The 18141-nt window shown below is 43.5% G+C and overlaps 1 protein-coding gene across 1 annotated transcript in view; it reads right to left on the bottom strand.

Annotated features, from left to right (window-relative positions):
* Positions 1-2857, bottom strand: part of PMFBP1 (polyamine modulated factor 1 binding protein 1) — a 43712-nt gene extending 40855 nt beyond the window's left edge. The window contains exons 1-2 of the mRNA XM_008587976.1: positions 2749-2857; positions 1909-1980 (exon numbers count right to left, since the gene is read on the bottom strand). Coding sequence (XP_008586198.1) covers positions 1909-1959 — 51 coding nt within the window. The 5' untranslated portion in view covers positions 1960-1980; positions 2749-2857. The remainder of the gene's footprint in view (positions 1-1908; positions 1981-2748) is intronic.
* Between the last annotated feature and the right edge of the window lie 15284 nt (positions 2858-18141).

Here is an 18141-nt window from a genome sequence, read left to right as displayed (position 1 = left end):
CACCTTACGCAGGGTAATCATTGGAAAATAGGTTATTTACCGAAGCAAATTTTCTGTATTGATTAAATGGATTTTTTGTCAAAGAGCATGTATTTCAAAAAAGGGGAAGATATTTTGCTCTAGGTCTCAAAGTATTCGCAGATAGCCTCATGCTTCTTCTTGAGGGGAGCTGATGGTAAATTGAAGCTTGTGATTCAGTAGCACTTCCAGAGCCCAAGAGCATGACAAAGATTCAAAATGGCAGCCACCCCAGGGATTTGGCACTTGAACAAGAAAGTTTGGGTAGCAGTTTCCAGAGTCAGTTTGTAGCCAACCAGCACCACAACAGCCATCATCTTTGGGAAATTATCTTATATGTCTGAGGATGAGGACAAATCTTCAACGATCAATGGAAAACCACTTTTAACCACCGTCAATACCACAGCCAGTTAATAGATACCAATTTATGATGAGAGTTTGCTTGACAAAGCATGAAAACTTAAAAACTAATGTTGCTTCGGGAGTTTTTACATTCTACTTGTGTAAAAGAGTTTACAGTTATCTACAGTAACTTCAAACACTATTATTGAAACTACTAACTTGATTCCTGAGTTTATGTTTCCACTTAGAGAAACATTGCAGTTTTTGAGTTACTTATGATGGGAATTAATGGGTACTCACACAAGGGTTTGCCTGTGAGCAGAAAGTTTGGAACTAATTATGTTCATATAGTGAGGAAGGAGTATATTTTATTGTGTACTAAGTTCTTGAAACATTGGCACACTGTATAAGTGTACAGTGTAGGATACACATGGCACATGGCATAGGTCTGCCACTATGGAATGTGGGCTGATTTTTGTTGGCACTTGGACAGTTGCCACATAGTTTTTGCCATCATATTCCTGGAGAAGTTATTCCACTGGAAGGTAAGCTCCATGAGAGCAGGGGTATTTGTCTATTTTATTTACTTCTTTATCCCTAGCTCCTAGAATAATGCCTGGCATGTCAAAGGTACTCCAAAAATATCAGTTAAATGAAGGAAGGCCTTTCCAGAAAATCCCTACCAGATCCTGTTCTCTGCAGAACTGGCAGCAAGTCCTGTGTAGCTCCAGTAATCCAGAGGAAAGGAGCAAAAAAAAAACTGTTTCAAAGCTGCTCATCTCTTGGTAGGGGGTCTGTGTAAAAGCACATGTCACGTGGGACAACCCTATATTAACCCAAACAGCCTCCTTCAGTCCTTTCTGTTAGGGAATTCCAAGTCGGGGAATATATAAACACAGTTTGGCCAAAATATTAGACTAATAAGAACACTACATTTCCATATCATTTCAGTTAAAGACAGAAGGTTGGCAACAATAGTTAATATTCATTAAGTGCTTTAATAAGCAGTATCTTATTTAATCCTCATAGCAAACCTTTGAAATATGTGCTCATCGTTCATACTTTCTAGGTAAGGCAAAGGAAGCCCAGAGAGAGTAAGTAACATGCTCAATATCATACTGTTACTAAATATGGCCCAGACCCACCTAGCTTGAGTCTGGACTCTTAAACGCTATACTCTGAGGCCCAACTCTGTTCATGATATTTTGTGGTGCTTGTGTCTGAAATTTTGCTTTTTTTTTTTTTTTTTTGTCTTTTTTTGTGACCGGCAACGGATCGCAACCCTCAGTGTCGCGCCCGGAGTGTTGTGCCCGTACTGGACCGGGACCGGCAACGGGATCGCAACCCTCGGTGTTGCTCCCGCACCTCGCTCAGCCAGTGAGCGGTCGGTCTGTATGTGGGATCCGAACCCTCGGCGGGAGTGCCACTGCGCTCTCAAGCGGTGCACTGTAGCAGTGCGCCACCGGGCTGACCCCGTGTCTGAAATTTTGAAAAGTCCCTTGTAACAAAGGTTCAACTCCACGTTTGTAGAGGAGTTGGAAGCCTTACCTGATCCTTCACTTCCTTGGCTGCTCTCGATTCTCCTTTAAGCTTTAGCATTTTCTGAGCTTCGTTATAAACCTGAAAAAGTCCAAGTGTTTAAGAAGAAAAAAGTATACACGAGCCTGGCCCTTTAAAGATTTTCACAGCTGTATCTATGCGCTCAGCAGGGGGTTTGGAAAAATTTCCTGAAGTGTTAGCAATACCTGCTTGCCTGCCCATCTGTTTGTGTTTTCAAAAGTGTGTTAAAACCTTCACATGGCAGGACTATGGTTTTACATCTTTTCCAGAAAACCACTACTTGGTGGATCAGATAGTTTCTGAATTCATCCTTCTTGGAAAGCAAAAGGTCTGAATTGAGCTTGTTCTTTAGATTTCTAAGTATTTCATGGCTCAAGGATCGTTAACATTATGTATTTACTATGAGCTAGACATGATGTGTATGATCTAATTTCATTCTCACCACAATAGCCCCGGGAGGCAGGTACTACAGCCATCCTCATTCTACAGAGGAGGAAACTGAAGCCCAGAGATGCTAAGGAACTTACCCAAGGTCACACAGACTCTCTTACTATTCCACGAGGAGCTTCTATTAATTTTATAACTATTAATTTGACAATAGATGATGTTGGGATTTTTTTGAAGCATCAACTTGCCCTAACGTTGGTGCTTGTAAACCTAGGAAACTTGTAAAGTGCTAAGAATTATCTAGACAGAAAATTTTGCACACATATGTGTGTATAAGTACAGGATGATGCATTTGAGGTCATAAGGCAGAACTTATTAAAATAATGTAATTCATTATGTTTTTAATTCTAAGACTAGAGGAAATTTCCACCAGGCACTTACCTGCAGAATGGTTCCAAGAATGAGAAGCTATCAAAATACTCATTCTTTGTAATGAACCACATCCCCCATCCCTAACATAAGCCAAGAGGAAGAAAGAACGCTGGTGATACATGGAATTTGGAATGTTGTATGGAGTTGTATTCTGATTTTCTGCATTGTGTACCCTGTTAAGTCTTCATGCACAGAGATGCATCACGGGAGTGATGATGTAGCTTGGGCTTACCTAGCAGGAACAGGCTAGGTGATGTTGCTGTAACAAACAACCCCCAAATCTCAGTGGCTTAAAGCTATGAAGGTTTGTTTCTTACTCATGCTACACGTCCTCAGAGTCAGCTGGGGCTCTGCTCCACATTGTCCTGACTCAGCTCTTCATTGTCCTCAGCTGGTGGAATTTCTATTATGGCTCCAGTGTGTCGCCTGTTACCATGGCAGCAGAAAGGGAACTTGGTGAATCACAGATTGGTTCTTAAAGTGGAAGTGATACCCTTCACTTCTGCTCACATTTCATTGGTCAGAACAAGTCACATGGCCATGCCTAATTTCAAAACAGGTCACATGGTCATGTCTAACTTCATTTAATTGTGGGTGAATGTCACAAACGATTTCCACACTAGGCAAGAAGAAGACTAGAAATGGTGTGGCATAAAAGAACACTACACCAGGCTCTGGGCCACCAAGTTTCTAAACCTAGTTCAGCACCTGATTCCAGGAGTGGCCTTTGGCTGGGCCATCATCTTTCTGAGCCTTCATTTCTGCCTCTGTAAACTGGGGGGTTGTACTAAATGACCTTTGAGGTCTTTCCCACCTCTAAGGTTTACTGATTCAATATTCTACCACGATGAGCATCTTTCTTTAGTAGGAACTATGAACTCAGCCCAAGCATCACACAGAAGTTGTAATAGAACAGTTGTATTCTTGGGAATAATATTTCTCTACAGGTGAACCCACTGGATAGTCAGGAGAAGATTCTCAAGCCAAATGAAATCCTGTCCGAAAGATGGAAAAATCATTTTCTAGAGTGTGATGGTTTCATCCATTGTGGATATAGATATGCAGCTATAGATATCAGGCCAAGAGCGTTTGGAAGGAAAAGTGGAAGGCACAGGTTGCAATATTTGCATGAGAATATATTGGACTTTACTAAGTAAAGTAAGTCAGAGGAAAAATAGAGAGCTAAATTTTGTTCCATGCAGGAGACATAGGAATCCTATGAGTCATGAACAACAACAGCAGGCGATTTGGAAGGGCTTATGGTGAAAAAAACTGGAAGAGTTGCATGGTACATTTGCAATGCGTTTGACGGTAATGTTTACCAGATGGATGAGGATGAATGCTTTCAAGGAGCCTCAAACACCTTATGAAATGGTCATGTGAACCTCCACAATGCTCTCTGAGAGTGTGGCTGGACAAATACATTGCAGAGGAGGGAACTTATACCAGAGGGAGGGCCCCTCTGCCAGAGTCCTGGGTACCAATTCTCTGGGCCCAGGACTTTGCAAATGTCTTGTCTCTTCTCAAACCCTTGTTCTTTCATCTTCTGTTCTGTCTCCTGAGTCTCTGCTGAGACCGTCACTTCTTCATGCCTCATCTGCTGCAACTGCCCAGGGAACTGCTTTCTTGTATTCAAAAGTCCCGCCATCTGCTTTTCAAAGTAGGTCTTCTCTTGGTGACAGCTGTGCCCAGGAAAAAATGACTGTAGAGAAAACAAAAACTTGGTCAGAGCATCTAGTGATGTTTCGTGCTTCCCCTCAGCCCAGTCACAGATGGACTTTGCAGATTCCCAAGAAACACCTAACACTACAACTCACACGGGTGAGTAGTGTAGCAGGTATGAAGTCAGGTGTGCAAAGAAAAAAGTAACTATTTTTCTATTACGTACAGCCTCTTTATTGAGTCCCATTTCTACCAAGTGGCAGGAAACATAGTTATTCTGAAAAAGCACCATCATCTTTAGGTTAAAAATGAATCAGTTCATGATTCCCTCAAACTCTTTAAGCCTCTTCAGAGTGTGCCCAACTTCTGGTGTCCTAGGTTGGATCCTGGCATCAGGGGCAGCTTCTGGTCCATGGTCATGGGCGTCTCTCAAACCTGGAGTATGCTGAGATGTCTTTGTCCTGGTGAGCAAGTGTCATTGTGTCTTGCAGATCCTATGGGCTTTAGGCTGGCGGGCTCTCTCTCACCCTCTGAAGATCTTTCTTCATGCTCCTGCTGTCATGCATCCGCACACATGAGAGTGGTCTCAGGCCCTCTCTTCTTAGACCTGTCCTACCAGAATTCTACATTTTGCCTTGAAAGATGTTGAGAGAAAGGGAACAGGATGCCAGGAACTTGCTCACTTTCCTGGTATTGATCAAAAGTCCTTGGATGGCTGAACCTGTCCTGGGATGTGTGGTTCCCTCCACCTTTGCCCTGTCTCTCAGACCTCCCCAGAGTCTACTTCTCTTACTTATGTTTCAATTACCCTATCCCTCCTCTTTCCTGCTGCAGAGGATCTTGTTTAGTTTGGGGGAGAGGAAGGAAAGTGGGTACAAGTGCACAAGTTCAATGACACAGGCTGAGTGGGGCAGGATGGGGGTCACATCTGTCAGGACTTCATACACCGTCTGTCCACATGAAGTTACACACGTGCCAGAGTCACAGACTGCCGACATGGCTCTCTCCCCAAAGAACTAGCAACTGCCTAGGTACATGGCTGACTACTGGCCGTAGAGCAACACTGTCTAGTCCTTTTCCTTCATGATCTGGATGGAAGAACATCAAGGATCTATTTTCCCCTCAACTAAAACATGTTTCTGGGTTTTCAGGGAAACAGATTGCCTTGGGTTGAATGTCCCCTCGACACTTAGTCCCAACTATGACGATGTAAAAGAGGGTGGGAAATCCTATTATGGCAATTGAAACATGGGGCCTTGAAGAGGTGATTGGATTGTAGGAGGACCACGCAGTAGTGAAGGGATTAGCAATGGTGGTCAGGGGCGTGCTTCTGAGAACTGTGAAAGGAGAGTGAATGAGGAGGTTGACCTCTTGCTCTCTGCTCTCTCTTCTTCCACCGTCTTGCAATGTGAGGGGTCACTGCTGCATCCACCACCTGTGTTCCCTGCCTCAGAAACTGTAAGCAATAGATTTTGTTTTCGTTATAAATCACGCAGTTCCAGGTATTTTGTTACAAGCAACAGAAACAGTCTAATATACGGATGCTATTCACTTTCAAGTTGAAGCTATCCTCGGGGGTTAATCAAAACTAACTTAGGTTTACCTATCCTCGGTTATAAGTCTTTCCTTTAATTATGCTAGGTTTTAGATTTTCTCCAATGTTCTACTTCCTACCAATGAAAAAAGTGTTATGAATCTTAGAGCTCTTAATTATTGAGAGGATGAAAGGATGTTCATTTAACCTATTTTTAAATCATATGCGAGCACCATGAATGAACTGGGATGTTCCTTGTACAATAAATTATTTCTACCCAGAATGTGTGGACGGAGCCATAGTGCACACAGGCCTGGCATGAAGAGAGCCCACCTCTTTGTATCTAAACCTAGTTCTAAAGAGACAATCTCTGGTTGTGTAGGGCATATCTGATGGGGGGTAGTGGTAGGAGGAGATGATGCTGGGGATGGTTTTGCCAAGGTTGGGTGTTCTGCAGTCACACGGGAAATAAGAACCTGATACCAAGGTCCTGACTGGGTCAAGGTCCAACTCCAGGACTGAGGCTCTTCTGGAGAGAAAGCAGGGCTAGTTGGGTTTCTCCAGAAAGAGACTTAAGAATGACAGAAGAAATGAGACACCAAGAGGGACAAGAGAAGGGGACCCAGTATTTATTAGGCCCATTGCCGCAGGTGAAAAATCTCTCCCCATGGCTATGTGCTTTGGTACTTTTCACAGAGGCTGTAAGTGGACTATTTCAATATTTTTATTATTTATCTTCCTGAGAAACAAAAACCAAATTTTATCAGGGTGTCCACATACTCATCTGAAAGGTGACATCTCCCAGCATCTCTTGCAGTTAGGTATGGTTATGCGTCTACGTTTTGGCCAATGAGATGTGAGAGGAAGTATCGTGGGGACTTCCAGGAAATCTTTGAGAGAGGTAGTGTATGCCACTTTGTTCTTTTCCTCCCTCCTAGTTACTTGCAATGCTGATGTAATGTCTGGTGCTCCTGCAGCCGTTTGGAACACGAGGAGATGCTCATAGATTTGGAAGGAGCCTAGGTCCCTGATGATGTGAAACTACCACAGCAGCCCTGGACAGAGACAGCAATTTCGGTCTTGTTTAAGTCACTGTTACTTTGGATTTTTCTGTTTCATGCCACTGCGTCTAAAGCAAATGAATGAAATATACTTACTTGTGTTCCTTGCAGAGAGACCTCTCTACAATTCACTCCCATTTCTAGCACCTCCACCAGCAGTTTCTACTGTACCTTTTGGAACCCCTGTTTCCTTGCGGGCCAACTCCTCAACCTCCACAGATATTTTTCTCAAATGCCCCTTCCTTTCCTTGACTTGACTTGGTTTTCTCTTGATACATCAGTGCTTTGCTTTTGGAGCCAGGGTGGGGAAGAGAGAAACATACTCTGCCCTCTCCCTGCCACCACCGTTATTCCCGTGTCACTTAGTAAAATTTCTTTTTTTGAAGTACACACTCCATCTACTCTTGGTTGCCATCATCGTTGGCTGCCATGGAGAAAACTCTCCCACCCGATCACTCTTTCTTTCTTTATGAGCTATATTCTTTCTGCCGGTCAAAAATCACACACCTTTAAGACCCAACTCAATCGACATTTACGTCTTCTTCCCTGCACTACATGTCATATTAACACTTGTCTGGCAGCCACTACCAGCCAGGCACTGTTCTGAACATAAAATAACATAGTTAACCCTCACAGCAGCCTTGCCAGGCTGTGACAGGTCCCTGGTCACAGCACTCTATTTATACCTCCTTTAACTCAATGATCTGCCTTGATTATGGCTATTTGTAATTTGCTTGGTTTCTCCACAAAGGTAGCAGTGATCTAGTCTGGTGAAAGAACAGGAACATACAGACCTTTCTGAAATAATTTTAGATTTCCAGAAGAGTTGCAAAAATAGTACAGAGTTCCTTTATGCCCTTTCCTCATTTTCCCCGGTGCTAGCATCTTACAGAATGATGACACAGTGCCCCAAACTAAGAAATTAACATAGGTCCGAAACTATTACTAGAACTACAGACTTTATGACAGGACACTCCTCCAATCTGCAACAGTTCCTCAGTCTCTCCTTGTCTTTCATGACTTGGACACTTTTGAAGGGTATGTGTCAGTTATTTTACAGAATTCCCCTCAGTTTGGATTTTTGTTTTCTCATGCTTAGATTGAAGTCATGCACTTTGGGCAGGTGTATCATACACTTTCGTAGTGTATTGTATCAGAGGACACATGACATCAATGTAAGGTATCACTGATGATGGTAACTTTGGTCATTCAGTCATGCTGGTGTCTACTGGGTTTACCGTAAAGTTACCATTTTTCCCTTTATAATTAATAAGTATCTTGGGGGAGATACTTTGAAAGTATCCAAATATCCTGTTTTTCCTCAAACTTTCAACTGCTGTTTTTAGCACGGTGAAGCTCACTTGCAATTATCATTACGGTGGTTTTCTAATGGGGAGTTTTTATTTCCCTTAGTCCTTCTACATTTATTCATTGGAATTCTTTTGTCAGGAAGAGCTGCTCCTTCTACCCCATTTAATTAATTATTTGTCTGTATCACTATGAACTCATGGGTATCTACTTGTTTTATGGTTTGTCATTTAATACTATTACTTATTTTGTGGCTCAAATGTTCCAACACTGGCCATTGGGAGCTCTTTCAGCTTCACTCCTGTGCCCTTTTGACAAGTCCCCATCCTTTCTTGAGCATTTCCCTCCTTTCTGGCACCAGCAGATGCTCCGGGCTCATCTGGTATTTTCCCTGCTCCAGCCACCTCTTCATGGAGCCAGCGTTCATATTTTGACTCAAGTCATGTATCCTTGGGCAAGCTGACGTCTCTGAGTCAGTTTCCACACTTGGAAACCATTGGAATAGTAAGGGTTAAATACTTTCTGAAGATTTCAGCCCTGAACTGCCGTGTCTCTTAGGTTCTGCTCAGCAATCAAACTGCATAACCTAATAGAGCCCCTGGTGCTACGGGAAACACAAGACACTGATTTATATTTTAATATCAGTAATTTTCACAACAGCAACATTTCTGAATGTCATTTTACAATTTCTGTCAAATGCCAGATCAGTTTTTCTTAATTCTGTTTATTGTGTCTGAATTTGCAACCTCATCCACAATGCAGATTCTTGGCTCCCAGGAGAGCAGAATGTTTCCATCTTTCTTTGGAATGGGAGCAATGGGCACGAGGGGCACAAATAGATACATAAAATAATTGGAAATGTAAATGAAGTACTGTTTATTAAGAAGTTATAAAGTGCTTTTAGTAGGAAAAAAAAGAGGCAGTTCCAAACAAACTTTGCAAAATTGGCAAACAAAAGGGGTGTTTTTGGGATTCAAACGAGAATCTTTCCTTCCAGAAGCAAGAACTATGTGTAAACTGCAAAACCGAGAAGAGGAAACTGGTATGGGGACTATTTGGCCACATTTACTGTAAGATCCTTGCTATGGTCATTAGCACGACAGCTGGTTGTAAAGTGCTTGGGGATCCTTAAAGATCAAAGGTGCCTGGCTACATAAATGCCAGATGTTGCCATTGGGAAGAAGGAGCCTGGTTCTCTCCTGTATTCTTTGAACATCTAATAAAAGAACAAAGTTGGTGCTGCTGGCACCAAACCACATCTACTCGTCGTGCTTAAGGGTGGAGTGCTTCCCGAGGCCACTGGCTGCAGATGTGTACCCGTGCAAGCCCAGCATGGTCAGCCTGTTCCCTGTAGGCCTGAAGCTCCAGTTTCTGCACTGGTCCTCTCCCAGGCAGTTCATGAGCAACCTCCTGTAAGACTTCAACATAATGCTCTTCTCGGATGCCCGAAACTTAGCTTAGGCTAGAGAGGATCTCTCTCTTGGTTGTTGCAGAAAGCCAGCCAAGACTCAGAAGCAAGGCACTTGCGTGAGTACTTAGGACCCTTCTTAGTCTCCGTAAACCTTCTTTTTTCCAGAGCCACAGCTCTGGTAAATTGTAGCAAGCCCAAAGCCACTTGTTCTGCCTCTGGTTGGTGTTAAGACCTTGTGCTTTTCACCAGCATCCTTCAGTTTCATAGACTCTAAATCCAACATCATGTCTCATCGCCAAACCTCTGGCAGAAGCCGTGTTGAGTTTCTCAGTGGAGCTATCGACCACATTGACTGAAGCCGCAGCAACGTGTTTCTCCCCGTCCAAAAGGGTAAAAATAACAGGAACAAGTTGTCGGAAATGAAATTTCAATTCATCCACGCCCTTTCTACACTTCTGCTGCGACTCCCAAGCAGGGATCGATAGTGTTTAGACAGCCAAGGAGATTTTTTCCCCTCTTAAAGCACCAGATCAATAGTAAAAAAAAAAAAAAAAAAAAAAAAAAAAAAAAAAAAAAATCCTCCAGCCCTCTGTATGTGTTGTAGTAAATGTGAACAAATCAGAGGCCTTCGGCTAAATGGATTGACTGAAGGCAGCAGCAGTCCGGCGCTTTGTAACTAAGAGCGCATCAACCGCACAAGTGGCAGCCAGGGAGGAAACCCTGGTGCTCGCACGATTCCGATAACAAGGAGGCTTCAAAGGGAATTTCTGTCCCCAAAATGAATGGAAGAAATGAAAAGATTCCTGTGCACTGCAGCACGTGGGCGCGACTCTTAAAAAAATCAGAAATACTCGGTAAGGATTACTGACCACCACGGATGTGCCTTTAATGGGAAGACAGCTTGGACCACAGGGTATTCCACACTTAACTCCTTAACATTTGTCCTGCTTTTTTTTTTTTAATTTTTAAAAATTTTTATTATTTTCCATTCTTAACTATCTATGGCTTTTTCTCCTTGCTTCACATTTTTTCTTTCCATCATGCTGTCCACCTCTCAAACATTTCTCCTCCTTGGAAGATTCTGAACCCTACGTTTCTGGGCCACCTGTCACCCCAATGCGGTCATTTCTCCCATTCACCCAGTCTCCTCATTGGCCACCGCCGATGTTCTCCGAGGCCTGCTTTGTCTCTTCCTCTTCATCCCTGTACTCATGTGAGAGGAACAGTGGGTCAAAGCTCAATTCTGATTTTCCTGAAATGATTTACCCACAGCAGCCTTCTCCTGCCATTATGAAAATTTCTGTATTTTATCACATTCCTTTTTTCCCCACCACAGATAAATAATACAGTTTGCAGATATTCACATAGATTAGAGTGATTTCCAAATTTGGCCACTTTTTTTTTTTCTTTCAAGAACCAGGAAACCAATGGATTGCAACCCTAATTATGGGATGAGAAGCTAAGGCTTCTGAGAGGACTGTCACAAAACAATTCCTTAATTTTTTACTGGCTGGAAAAGCCAACCCAGGGACTCAATCCTTTATGGGATTAAAAAATTATTCAGGTTGCACAACCCAAAGGTTAACTGCTATGAACATGTGAACGCTGCCTTCATTATAAAAGACTTTCTATTCTTGTCAGTGATTATCGTGCTAACTTCTGTAATGAATTAAGATTATATCTGAAATAAAGCATTGGATGAATCTAGTATAGAAGCATATAAAAAAGACAGCATGTCAACATGTCTTAGTTTAGGTAATATATTCTTTTGTAGTAGGTTTAGTTAAATAAATGTTTATGACCACAGATAAAAGAAATGATTCTTACTGATGGTGCTATAAACAGAAGCTTCTCTTGGGGTCACTTTCTGCCTCTTACGAGCCCGTACTCTGAACCAGCCCTGTTCTCCTTGTGCTCTCTGGCATCTCAAAGGAAACCTAGGACAAGAGAGGTGCATCTGAGTCACCTCAAAAGTGAAGAGGTTAGGTGGTAGCAGGAAATGTTCCTCTTAACAGATACATCCAAAGATGAAAGAAGAGAAAGAGACACTATCCATATTAATTTATTCAGTAATTCAAAAGTGCTGAGAACCCAGCATACATTAGAATTGTCCAATGACAAATGTAACAGCGAGAATACGGTGCCATGAAATAGAAATAGTCCACTTCCCTCACGCAATGAGCTGCCTCCTGACTCTGGCCTCTTCCTTTCTAATGAGTCTTCTTATTAGCATTTTAAAAGCTTAAACATTTGAATATGTAACATAGTCACGTGATTCCAAAATGTGAAAGAGTTGAGCTGGGTTGTACTGGCCCCTCCCCTCTGCTCAGGGCCCCATGAGGTGGCCCAGGGCCTGCACCAGCCGGCTCCCTTGCCCTCTGGCCTCTGGCTAGTTTGGCCAATGCAGAGCATCAGCAGGAGCTCAGAGGGAGGGAGGACGGTGTTTGCTTGTTTGCCCTCAGCTCCCCACTGGTGGGTCCCCAGGAGTGACTGAGACTCGGTCTCCTGGGGGCCCTGTCCACAAAGCTGCCCTGCTGCCCTGCCCCTGACCCCTGAGACCTGGAGGAGGTCAAGGTCTCCTCTCACTACACCTGGGCACTGCGTGATACCTTGTAGCTTCCTTACACCATGCTACACCTTTATGCCTAGTCTTTTTGTGAAATATTCCACAAATGACTCAGCTTGAGCACGCTGTCTACTTCTGCCAGGACCCTGATTAATAAGGTAAATGGTGGAAAGTCTCATTAGCAGTTGTATTCATTCCCTAGGGCTGCTGTAACAAAGGACCACAAACTGGGTGGCTTAAAATAACTGAAATTTACTGTCTTGCAGCTCTGGAGGCCAGAAGTCTGAGATCAAGGTGCCGGTAGGGTTGGGTCCTTCGGAGGATTGTGACAGAGAACAGGTTCCATGTCTCTCCCTAGCTTCTGGTGGTTTGCTGGCAATTTTTGTGTTCCTTAGCTTATAGACCCATCGCTCTGATCTCTGCCTTCATCTTTACATGGTGTTCTCTCTGTGTGCGTGTCTGTCCCCAGATGTCCCTTTTATAAGGGCACCAGTCATATTAGATTAGGTCCCACCCTACTCCAGTATGACCTCATCTTAACTAATTACATCTGCAATGACTATTTCCAAATAAGGCCACATTCTCAGGTCCCATGGGTTAGGACTTCAAGATATGAATTTGTGGGTGGGGACACACAGTGCAACCTATAACAGTTAAATATGCTCAAGTATCTTCAACTCTACCAAGAAAAGAACATCCTCTCTTGACCTCCCCTGTCTACCGTCTGCCCTCTCCTCCTGGCCCCTCACCGTCATCTTTGGGAATGAAGGGCTTACGTTTGCTGTCTCTTTGTACTGCCTCCACCACCCTCTTGCACCCCCACCTTGCCACCCCCACCCTGGCAGCAGCAGCTTTGGCCAGAGTCAAAGTTTTGTTGTCAGATCCAGTGGGCTCTTTTGGGTCTTTATTGTATTTGACTAACTTGACACCAGTAGTTACTTCTAGAAACACTTCCTCCTTCTAGATACATTTTCTGTCCTTAGTTTCTGAGAACCTCTCCTGGGTTTCCTCCTGATTTTCTGACTGCTTCTCAGTTTCCTTGGCAAGTACCTCTCCTGCTGCCCATTCCTGAAATGTTCCCCAGGGTTCTCTCTTGTCCTGTCCTACCCTCTCTCATCTACATCCTCTCTGATCCATCCCATCCAGTGTCTCGATTTCAGTTACTGTCCATATGACACTTGTTCCCCAAACCAAATCTCCAGCGCACCTCTCCATTTGGAGCTCCAGATCTGTGTACACAACTGCCTTCTAGACAGCTACACTCGGTTGCTCCTCAGATCTCTGCGGTTCAGCATCTCCAACACCAAACCCATAATCCTCTACTCCAAACCTGCTTCTCCTCCTGTGTCGCTTATTTTATTTATTTAACAAACACATATAACATTTATTATAGGCCAGGCACAATTCTGAAGCACTTCGCTGTTAATTTATATAATCTGCATACGATTCTATGATGTTGATACTGTGTTTATTTTCATTATAGATGAGAAACTGAGACATAGAGAGGTTAAGTAACTTGCCCAAGACTATATAGTAATACATGGTAAAGGAGGGATTCAAACCCAAGTGGCCCAACTTTGCCGTTTGTGAGCTTAGCCACTACTATCACTGCCTCTGTGAAAAGGACCACTGCCCACGCCATTTGTTGAAGCCCACAAATCTGAGCGCCATCTTGGTTCTTGCCTCTGTGTTTCACTCACTTCAACTCCCAGTGCCTTCATCCCACCACTCACCAAGTCTTGCCTACTGTACCTTCTAAATAAGTCTTCTCTTGCCTCACTTCCCTTCATCCCCAATGCTACCGACTATTCCTCCAGCAACTAGAGATATGGTTGTGTCATTTGCTTGCTTAAAACCTTTCAATAATTCTCCACTGTTCTCACGATAAAGTACAGACACTTAAAATGGTTTGGGAGCCCTTCCTTGATCTGTGTCCTGTGTTCTGGCCCTTATCTCTTCCCTTCTTCATGTCCCCCAACAGAACTCTACTGAATTATGCTTGGTTCTCAGTCTTCGGCCCATGCTGCTTCAGCTATGTGCATCATCCCATCTCCCACCTCCCGTGATCTTTGGGCTGACTCCAGCGGATCCCTCAGGACTCAGGGTAAGTATCATTTCCTCTACAAAGCCTTCTCTGGCTCCTCAAGCCTGGGTTCTTCTTCCAGGCATGTGCTCCCATCCTGATCCTCTGAACATCCCTACCAGGGCAGTCATTGTCTCTATCTGCCTCTATACTGTGAACTCCATAGATCAAGGGATTGTATTTTTCTTGTTCACCATCTTATCTTAAGTGAGTAGACAAGTACCTGGCACATAGTAGATGCTCAATAGTATTTATTGAAAGAATGAAGAGCCAATGAACTAATTTACAGTAAGAAATCACTGTCATGGGAAATGGGATACTCACAGTCCATGTGACCAGCATACTCTATCTCTACAGGCAGACCAGTATAAGAAACCAAAGAGGTTTGTGGGTGGCAGAATCAGAAAAAAGCAACACTGAAATAATCCAGTGTTGAATGGCAACTGGCTAGGACAGCATCATGTAACTATCTGAGAGCAAAGATCTTTCCAATGGGGCTGATACTATCAGCCTGTGGGCCAAGGCTCCCTCTCTCCTGAACATCACTAGGAGGGGTCCAGACATCATTCCCTCTGTGACCATGTTTTTCTTCCTTTCTGCATCATGAGATTGATAAGCTCTTTCCTTGTTTAGTCTACTCTGGCCCAGTCAGGTTTTGCAGATCTAAGAGCTATCCTATCTCTTTCTGGTGCTTCTGGGTATGGTTCAGCTGTCCCAGAACAATCTTTCTCTCATTGTCAAGTTCTGGGGGAGGTGGAGCTGGCTGGGTAGCTCAGTTGGTTAGAGTGTGGTGCTGATAACACCAAGGTCAAGGGTTCAGATCTCCATACCAACCAGCCGCCGAAAAAAAAAAAAAGTTCTGGGGGCAGTCCCCCAGTAGTTCACTTTGAAGTTGCAGAGTGTCCCAAAGCGCCACTGCCATGCAGAGGTGCAGTGAATCACTTTCCATTGGAATAATCAAGATTTTATGGAGATGGTTGCATTTGAGCCTTTGATTCTGATAAATGAGGATGGCTGTATTCTAGGATATTGAGGAGAAATAGAAATTTCCAACTGGGGCTGGAAGAGTAGGAGAGGCAGAGTTGTGAAGAGCTTTGTATGCTAGGACTTGGAGTCTGGAATTTATCCAGAGGCAATAGGGACCCATGGGAGCTTTTTGAGCTGGGGAATGACACATTGAAAGTTGCTTGAGCTCTGTGTGTAGGAGACAGGGTAGGCGGAGCAGGAAGAGGAGAGGAAGGCCTAGAGAGCTGAACAGGAGATGACTGTTCTCAAATCGAAATAGCCAGTTGAGCAGAGTGATAGGTAAGAAAGCTATTGCTTTAATTTGTCTCTATGATAGTACAATATTATATCCAAATATATAAACACATCCTATAGAAGTTTATTAAGCATGGATTAAAAGCAAGCAAACAAAGGAACTTAATTTCTGAAGAAATATTTACTAAATGAAGACTGGTAGTAGGTGAGATTAAAAATCACCATCGGGACAATACTGTATTTCTGAATGGTTCATTTTCTTTAATCACTAGATGAGTCTGCAGATTAGATTTGATCATGGTGGGCTCCAAGAACTGTTCACGTTCAACTGGTTGAGTTAAAGTCGTCTGAGGTACTAGTCAAATACATTTAGACATGGAAAACGTTTTTGTCTACCCCATTTCTATTGTACTGGGATCCACCCTGTACCCTGTAGAATTATTTGCCAAACATTTCATTTGTAACCCTAAAAGGTCAAGGTGAGATGAAGGTAGGGGCTGATTTTGAAGGGGGTGGGTGGGTAAACTACTTATATCAAACCCGTTTATACTTCAAAGTCTTTTCCCTGGAGCTGTTCTTCAGTGATCTTGTCGTGGGAGGAAAGGGAGAGAGAGGTGGGTACAGACGGGCACTGCTGTTGTTATGTCGGAAAATACTTTCTGATGAACGGTCATTTCCTTCCACTGCCGGAGGGTGTTGAGAATGAGCGTGTTACCTTTTACTCCCTCTGGTGTGGATGTGAAATTGGCTGTTAATAGAGTTGCTAATGCTGTGGGGTTAGCATGTGATTGTTCTATTTTAAACCAATTTAAGTTATATTTGGGGAGTAGCCAATCACACATCTTGCTAAGAATATGGGCCCAACTGCAGCATTTAATACCGAGAACCTGCCTCACCCACCGCTGTGGCTGTGAGCAGACAGTGCTGAACATGCCATCGTTAACATGAAATGTTTTAATACAATGTCTTTTTTCTTTGTAGGTACAGGAATGGTCTCATTAGGCAAATACCAAGTGTTTTCATCATAGGATAGGACCCATTTCAAACCCCAACAACATAGAGTGCCATCAGCCAATGATGTACTTTGTTTAATCTAACAATGGGTTAATATTGGTCATTTCATTACTGATTGTTACGCAGTGAAAGCTTACTAGAAAATGAAGTGTTCAGAAGTTAGTTGAAAGGAGCAACAGAGGTGAGAGATTTTTTACCGAGTTATATGCTCCATTGGGCTAATTAAAGGTACAGAGGCATTAGTGGGTTTTAGGAACATCGTTGATTTCTAAAGATGCCTGCCTAAGGGGGGATGGTGTATTCTAATCACACATGGCATGGTCAGCCCCCACAGGGGCAGGGAGCACAGCTTTTCTCTCTTACATGCTCCCTAACCCTCCGCCTAACGCACCTATTGCCACCTGGCACCTGGTGAGTAAATTGAGCCCACTGCTTGCGAAACTTTCTTGATTAAACAGGATATTCTTGAACAAAGCACTGTTGATTTGTGGATTTCATGTTTTATTGGCTTTTCATGTTTTAAATATAAAGCTCATTAAGTACACACAGAGAAGGAAACAGGTATGAAGGATGGAAAATAAAACTCAACTAATGTGATACAGAAGTGTACGGTGTGTGCCATTCTGGTTTGGATTAATTGGGCTTGGCACAGTCATGGCTCCCACCACCTGATCAGTTTACTGGGCTACAGCAACAGAGGAATGGAAAGTGCTGGTGCCGAACAACACCCCAGCCTCGCCGCTGCCAAAACACCTCCCAAGGAAATTCCAGGCCCATGCTCCCTAATTTGCCATTTAGATTGGCGGCTATGGAAAGCCCATCCCTTAGGATCTCCCACTCATTCGACAAACATTTGCCGAGAGCTGCTCTGTGCCAGGCTGGGATACAGAGGTGACCGGGACAGGGTCCCTGACCAAGACTGTACAGAGTTTACCGGGGAGACACTTATCTAAAAAGTATAATACATGGTGATACGTGGGCTAATAATAGGTGATTAAAAACTTGGGCATTTGGAAAATACTTTTAGTGTTGACTTTTTTTCCCTTAAACAAATACACATAATACTTGCCAGGTGCCAGGCACCACCTGATGGACTTTACAAATATCAACTCAGTAATTCTAACAGTCTCTGAAGGCGGATTCTATTATTATCTTTATTATTCAGTTGAGGAAACTAAGGCACAAAGAGGTTAAGTAGCTTGTCCAAGTCGCACAGCTCATCGATGCAGGAAAAGCAGAAGAGGAGCCTCCTCAGAGGGGGTGACAGCAGGGTCCGCTGTGTCACTGCTGCAGAAGTTCAAGTGAGATGAGGAAAACTAAGCCATTATTTGGAGATTAGGGGGCCGCTGCTGACGTTCGTGGACACAGAGTAGGCAGAACAGAGGACCGAAGTCCCACTGTACTTGATGAAGAGTTTCTGGGAGGAGCGCGTGTGAATGTTTTTCTAGAGGTTTTACAGTAACGGGAGGGGGAGAGAGAAAGAGGGGCAAGGGAAAGGAAGGG

The sequence above is a fragment of the Galeopterus variegatus genome, unplaced genomic scaffold (assembly GCF_000696425.1).
Source record: "Galeopterus variegatus unplaced genomic scaffold, G_variegatus-3.0.2 Scaffold4613, whole genome shotgun sequence".
Classification (NCBI taxonomy): Eukaryota; Metazoa; Chordata; class Mammalia; order Dermoptera; family Cynocephalidae; genus Galeopterus; species Galeopterus variegatus.
The sequence above is the reverse complement of the archived record's forward strand: the minus strand, read 5'-3'. Positions and strand labels throughout refer to the sequence as shown.